This window comes from Palaemon carinicauda, chromosome 9 (genome assembly GCF_036898095.1).
Source record: "Palaemon carinicauda isolate YSFRI2023 chromosome 9, ASM3689809v2, whole genome shotgun sequence".
NCBI classification, from domain to species: domain Eukaryota; kingdom Metazoa; phylum Arthropoda; class Malacostraca; order Decapoda; family Palaemonidae; genus Palaemon; species Palaemon carinicauda.
In genome coordinates, this window is record NC_090733.1 from 158,546,796 (window position 1) to 158,554,295 (window position 7,500).

The 7,500-nt window shown below is 33.4% G+C and overlaps 1 protein-coding gene across 1 annotated transcript in view; it reads left to right on the forward strand.

Moving 5' to 3' along the window:
• Positions 1-7,500, forward strand: part of LOC137646719 (probable glutamate receptor) — a 13,270-nt gene that overhangs the window by 5,021 nt on the left and 749 nt on the right. The window contains exons 6-9 of the mRNA XM_068379826.1: positions 269-442; positions 1,718-1,929; positions 2,836-3,053; positions 6,796-7,052. Of these exons, the coding sequence (XP_068235927.1) occupies positions 269-442; positions 1,718-1,929; positions 2,836-3,053; positions 6,796-7,052 (861 nt within the window). The remainder of the gene's footprint in view (positions 1-268; positions 443-1,717; positions 1,930-2,835; positions 3,054-6,795; positions 7,053-7,500) is intronic.

Here is a 7,500-nt window from a genome sequence, read left to right on the forward strand (position 1 = left end):
AATCCATGGAGCTTATATTTCTTTTTAATTCAAAATTTTACTAATACTTGCTATATAATAGCTGTTTCTTTCCATTGAACTACGTATTCATAATTATTTGGGAGACTCCTATTGGTTTATTCCTTCTTATATATTAATCAAAGTTTCCTTGTTTGCAATTATACATGCATACACAATAGTGTTACAGCAAACGCTGAAGATATCATTATCTTGCATTCACATATGCTATAATTTTGGTTACTAGCTAGGAAATTTGTCATTACTTCAGATTCAACTGTCACCACGTCAAAGACGGAGGTTTCGGTGACATATCAGACGGTAAATGGACGGGGATGGTCGGGGAGGTGTACCGAGGGGAGGCCGACATAGTCGTGGCTAATCTTGACTTGACGCCGAAGAGAGCTACAGTCGTTGATTTCCTGAATGGCGTCAGCCAAAATCGGTATCCAATTTTTGAGATGGTTAAGTCTGGAATGAGAGAGAGAGAGAGAGAGAGAGAGAGAGAGAGAGAGAGAGAGAGAGAGAGAGAGAGAGAGAGAGATTGATTTCGAGTTTTCTCATATCCTGATATGAGAGAGAGAGAGAGAGAGAGAGAGAGAGAGAGAGAGAGAGATTGATTTCGAGTTTTCTCATATCCTGATATGAGAGAGAGAGAGAGAGAGAGAGAGAGAGAGAGAGAGAGAGAGAGAGAGATTGATTTCGAGTTTTCTGACATCCTGACATAAGAGAGAGAGAGAGAGAGAGAGAGAGAGAGAGAGAGAGAGAGAGAGAGAGAGAGAGAGATTGATTTCGAGTTTTCTGACATCCTGACATAAGAGAGAGAGAGAGAGAGAGAGAGAGAGAGAGAGAGAGAGAGAGAGAGAGAGAGAGAGAGAGAGAGTGAGAGAGAGAGAGAGTTTCCTGACATCCTGACATGAGAGAGAGAGAGAGAGAGAGAGAGAGAGAGAGAGAGAGAGAGAGAGAGATTGATTTCGAGTTTTCTGATATCCTGACATGAGAGAGAGAGAGAGAGAGAGAGAGAGAGAGAGAGAGAGAGAGAGAGAGAGAGAGAGAGAGAGAGAGATTAATTTGGACTAATTTTAAGTTTTCTGATATCCTGACATATTTGTTTTTTCTTAATTTTCAACTTTGTTATTTAGCTGTTTCCAAGATTTATCAATAATCCCATTCTTATATTTGTTATTTAACTCATTCCCAGATTTGAATTTTTATCGCATTCACAGATTTGTTTTTTCTATTTTTCACTGATTGCTGTTTTAGCTCTTTTTCAGATTTATATTTAAGCTCATCCTCCTTTTTTCAGATTTTTAAACTCATTATCAGATTCTCTAAAACTCATTCTCAGATTATAAAAAAAAATCATCCAGTTTTTTTTTTTCAAGTCATTCTCAGACTTTAAAACTCCTCAGATTTTTTAAAACTCCTCAGATTTTTTAAACCTCCTCAGATTTTTTAAAACTCCTCAGATTTTATAAAACTCCTCAGATTTTTTAAACCTCCTCAGATATTTTAAAACTCCTCAGATTTTTTTCAAACTCCTATGATTTTTCTAAAACTCCCCAGATTTAGAAATATGATTGGATTCTCGGATTTAAATAAAGCATTCTGAAAATTTCAAAAACTCAAATTTGTCAAAAACTAATTTTCATATTCATTAAAACTCGCACTGAGATTTCCTTTCATCAAAACTACCTCTCAGATAACCTTCATTTCCCAGATACATCGCCCTCATGAAACGCCCCGGGAAAGGCGACGACATGTGGACGGGTTACGTCAAGGAATTCGAACCGAGCGTCTGGATAGTTTTGCCTTTCTTTGTTTTCACTGCCGTGCTGTGCACCTACTGTGGCTTCCGATTCCATTACGCCGAGTGTCAGAACGTATTATCGGAAGCCATGATCACCGTCATAGGATTTCTTCTCGGTCAAGGTCAGTTCGTAGGAGAATGGAACACTTTAGAATTGTCAGAGTCCATAGACCTCTCTCTCTCTCTCTCTCTCTCTCTCTCTCTCTCTCTCTCTCTCTCTCTCTCTCTCTCTCTCTCTCTCTCTTTTCAACTGTTTAGCTTTTTAGTAAGTGGTCAGGTGAAACTAGAGAGAGAGAGAGAGAGAGAGAGAGAGAGAGAGAGAGAGAGATTTAAGTAATATTGAATAAAGTGAAGTGAGGAATTTGATAATATAGAATTTAATAATAAAAGTTAAAAGGTTGGATAAATTAAATTCATTATGGCATTTATTAAGTAGCTGACCAGATTGTGTAATCTACATAACCATGAAACAAAGATTCAGTTTTTCTATATGCTTTTGTTTGTGAATCTTCCATGTCTCATATTAGATTCTCACAGTTATTTCCTCTTCTGCTAAGATTATGATCAGGTTTTCACAAATAGTTGTTCTATAATTCGTCTCCGCTTTTTAACTGCTGAATTTGGTTGTGTTTTGTTAAACCAAAATGCAATTTTAGTTGGTTTCTCTCATCCTAATGATAGTAAGCAGTTTTATATGTATTCATGTTAGTTTTTAGATTTCTTCTTTAACTGTTATTTCCTTGACGAGAATGGCATATTCTCTTGGATTTGTACTCTTTTTACTTTGTCAATTCACATTTCAAAATCTAATCACGTGATCTGGTTTGAAGAAACGCAATTTATAATATTGACGATACTACTACTACTACAATAATAATAATAATAATAATAATAATAATAATAATAATAATAATAATAATAATAATAATAATAATAATAACATGATCTTTTGCCTCATTACCAGCTCATCAATACAATGACATTCCTCTTCATTCCCCCAATCCTCACCACAATGCCGATCTTCACAGGCACACCACTGAACCCAACCCAAATCAGCCTACGGATTCTCTTCCTGACTGTTCTGCTGTTCCACGTGGTTCTCCTGGCACATTACACCAGCGACCTGGTCTCCGGGTTGGCCTCGGGTCCTCCTCTTCCTAAAGTTTCGAATCTCCAGGACGTGGCTAAGGTCCCCTCACTTCGAGTGGGATATACGAGGGAGACGTCTCTTCACGAATACATGAGAGTAGGTGAAGTACATTTTGGTGCCTTGGGTTGTCTTGTAGGAGTTTATATGTAGGATGCGTTGAGATTTTTGTTGGTAGGGTCATTGGTTTGTCTTTGAAGGGATTATGTACTGTATATACTATATATATATATATATATATATATATATATATATATATATATATACATGTATATATATACGAAGTGGAATTATTAATACAAGAAAGAAATATTGACATTTTATGTGTAAGTGAAACCTGGTTGGAGCCTACTCTACAGGACAAATTTGTTCACATATCTGACTTTACTATTTATCGTTGTGATCATGGAAGAGGTGGGGGATCATGTATTTATGTGCGAAATGATTTAAAAGTAACAAACATTAGAAATAGTAATGATAAAGTAGAAGGAGTAGAAGATATATGGATTGCTGTACAACAAAAAAAGCTACCGTCATTTATTGTAGGATGTGTATATCGACATCCGAAAGCACTTTCCTCTTCATTTGAATATATCAAAAATACCTTTAGAGAAATGTGTTTACGTAAGAAGCCTGTTTTTATTCTTGGGGATTTAAATAACGAGCTTTTAGTTCCCAATAATAGATTAAGTAAAATTTTGTATCAGTTAAACCTTCACCAATTAATAAAGGAACCGACTAGGATAACAGACACTTCTGCTACATTACTAGACGTTGTAATTACGAACAGACTACAAATGGTTTCAGATGCCTGTGTGATTTCTAGCTCAATTGCCGACCATGAGATGATTACAGCTAAAATTAACATTTCTAAACCAAAAAAACTCCCAATTGTAAAGACATACCGTAATCTGGTAAATTATGACCCAAACATTTTTCGTGACAACTTGCTGAATAAGAGTACCGTCTTTAACCTCTTAATGGAAACAGACTGTGTAAATACCCAAGAGGATACTTTTAGCAGAACTCTCATTGATAGTCTAAATGAATGTGCTCCATATGTAACTAGAGAAATTACCCGGCCCTCAGCTCCCTGGATAAGTAGCGATGTTAAAGAAGCGATGCGAGTTAGAGATGCCCTTCAAAAAAGGTACAAGTTGGATAGAATGAACGAAACATTAAGACGTCAGTATAAAGATGAAAAGAAACGTACACAGGTACTACTTAAGACAAACAAAACGAAAAATTTTAAAGACAAATTCAGTAATTGTCAAGGAAATATACGTAGTAAATGAAATATTGTTCATGAAATGATTCCAAACCCAAATGTCAATAACCATATATTCAATTGTGACAATAAAATAGAAAAGGCTGAAGAATTTAATGAATACTTTTCAAACGTTGGAAAGACGGCTTATGAAAAATCACAAGAGAATTTTCACGATAGTGACAGAAACCAGATACCGGTAAATAACGAATCAACTGAAGATATGATTAGCTTTTTTAGACCTCAGCCAGTTGATGTTAATACAGTTATTCTCACAGTAAAGAATTTAAATGACACAAATTCAGTAGGATCAGATGGAATACCCCTTCGTTTCATTAGAGATGCCTTACCTGTAATAGCCTTTTATTTAACAATAATAATCAATACCTCAATAATAACTGGTGTTTACCCCGATAGATGGAAGCTGCCACACGTTGTACCATTTTACAAGAGTGGCGACCCAGAAAACGTTGAAAACTACCGACCTATATCTCTTCTTCCTATTTTGTCAAAAATATTAGAGAAAATAGTAACAAATCAATTACTTGAATATCTTGAACAAAATAAATTATTGTCCTCTACGCAATATGGATTTAGACCTCATCTGTCTACTGAAATGGCATTACTTAAGCTATCGGAAAGGATTTATAAAAATATTGACCAGCAAAAGGTAAACTTACTTATATTGTTAGATCTTTCAAAGGCATTTGATAGCGTTAGCCACGATATTTTGTTAAATAAGTGTAGGAAAATGAAAATAGATTCTTTTTGGTTTAGTAACTATTTACAAAATCGTTTTCAAATAGTCAGACTAGATAATACTATCTCTTCTCGTAAGCAAGTACATTTTGGAGTTCCCCAGGGCTCTATTTTAGGCCCCGTGCTTTTTCTTATTCACATCAATGATATGGCTGATTTCATACAGGACTATTTCAAATATATGGCAAAATTTTTAGAAGACTATCTTCTCGTACAATATGCAGACGATAGTCAATTTTTAATTGCAGGTAGTATGAATGATATACCCACTCTTATCACAAAGGCAGAAGCTATATTAGAAGCAGGACTGCGATATTTTCAATTAAATGGTTTAAATGTAAATGAATCAAAAACTAAATTCCTATTCATTGGTACAAGGCAATATATATCACAAATCCCATTAGATACCGTTCTAAACTTTAACGGCCATCAAATTGAAAGAAGTGTACACGTAAAAAATCTGGGCATTCATTTTGACCAATATATGCTTTTTGATGTACACGTATCTGAAATATGTAGAAAAGTAAATGGAACCTTAATATATTTAAACAGAATTAAAGACAGACTAGACATTGACATGAGGGCGATGGTAGTTCAGTCTCTTGCACTGAGCATAATAAATTATTGTTTAAAGATTTGGGGAAGTACTACTAAACAACAATTACAACGGGTTCAAAAAGTACAAAACTTTGCGGCAAAAGTAGTTGATGGTAGGGCCAAAAAATATGATCATGCATCACCAATTTTAGATAAATTAGAATGGTTAAATGTTGAAAGAAGAATTAAATTCGAGATTTGTGTGGGAGTTTTTAAAGTTATGCGTAGTTTAATACCGACTTGGCTTTTTACGTTTTTAACAGTTGGAGCTGGGAGGGACAGACGAACAAGACAGAATAATGACCTTTATATACCGAGAACTAACACAGACTTGGGAAGTAGATGCTTTACGGTACAAGGACCAACGATGTGGAATACCCTACCTGATTCATTGAAAACAACATCGAATATACACACTTTTAAAGCAAATCTCAGGAAATATATGTTCTCTACAAGATTTTAGTTACATATTTGTGGATTGGTTTTAATGTACTTGTAAATATCAGTTTTTAATGTTTTATGGGGTCTACTGTAATTTTGCATAGAGTATAGAATTTTAATGAGTTTTACCATTTTAAGTTATTTTATCTCTACTTTAAAGTCATACTAATGCAAGTAGTGGACCAAATGTATTTTAGTTGATAGTCAAAAGATTTATATGGAAGCATCTCTCATGTAAATGTTAGATTTTAAAGTAATCACAATATCAGTAATCACTATTCTGTATGTTGCTTTATAAATAATGTATAATACCCAATGTATTTATTTGGAAATAAAGTATTATTATTATTATTATTATTATTATATATATTTATATATACACATACATACAATATATATATATATATATACATATATATGTATATTTACAGTCTATGTATATATATATAGGTGTATATATATACTGTATACATATGTACATATACATATATATATATATACATATATATATACAGGTATATACATATATATATATATATATATATATATATATATATACAGGTATATACATATACATATATATATACATATGTATATATATACATATATATATATATATATATATATATATATACATATATATACATCAATGTTCTCTGTCTCCCCCTCTCCACATTCTTTAAAATTACCATTTTTATATCACAACGGTCCTAACCCCCTATCTAGTGACCAAGCGACCCGGACAGTAAACCCCAACTGCTTGTTTCTCCCCTTCAGGATTCGTCAATAGATGCCATCCGTCAGATCTGGCTGAGCAACCGCGACGAAGGCTTTGCCAGCTTGACCGGTACCCTAGAGGAAGGGATGGAACGCGCCCTGAAGGGGAACTATCTCTTCCTGAAGACGGAAATGACCATCCATTACAAATACGGCCAAGACTGCCGTTTCTACTTCCTTCCCGCCACCTACTTCCCCGCTTTGTATTCCTTCGCCGTTGCCAAAGGATCTCCCTTTAAGCCCATATTTAATAAGATGTGAGTATAGGATTTCATCAGTTTTAATGGTCTGCTGTGGATGGTTAGCGTCTAAAATGCGCATAGAGATGTATTATGAATTCTATATTATATAAATTCACGGAAATACATGTATGTAATATACATACAGGCACACAGATTTACATATATATGTATATATATATATATATATATATATATATATATATATATATATATATATATATATATAGATAGATATATATATATATATATATATATATATGTATATATATGTATATATATTTATATATACATATACTTATATATGTGTGTAATGTATATATATATACAGTACATATATAAATATATATAGATATACTCTATAGGTATGTATATATATATATATATATATATATATATATATATATATATACGCACATGTATAGCCTATAATATACATACAGAGACACACACATATATATATATA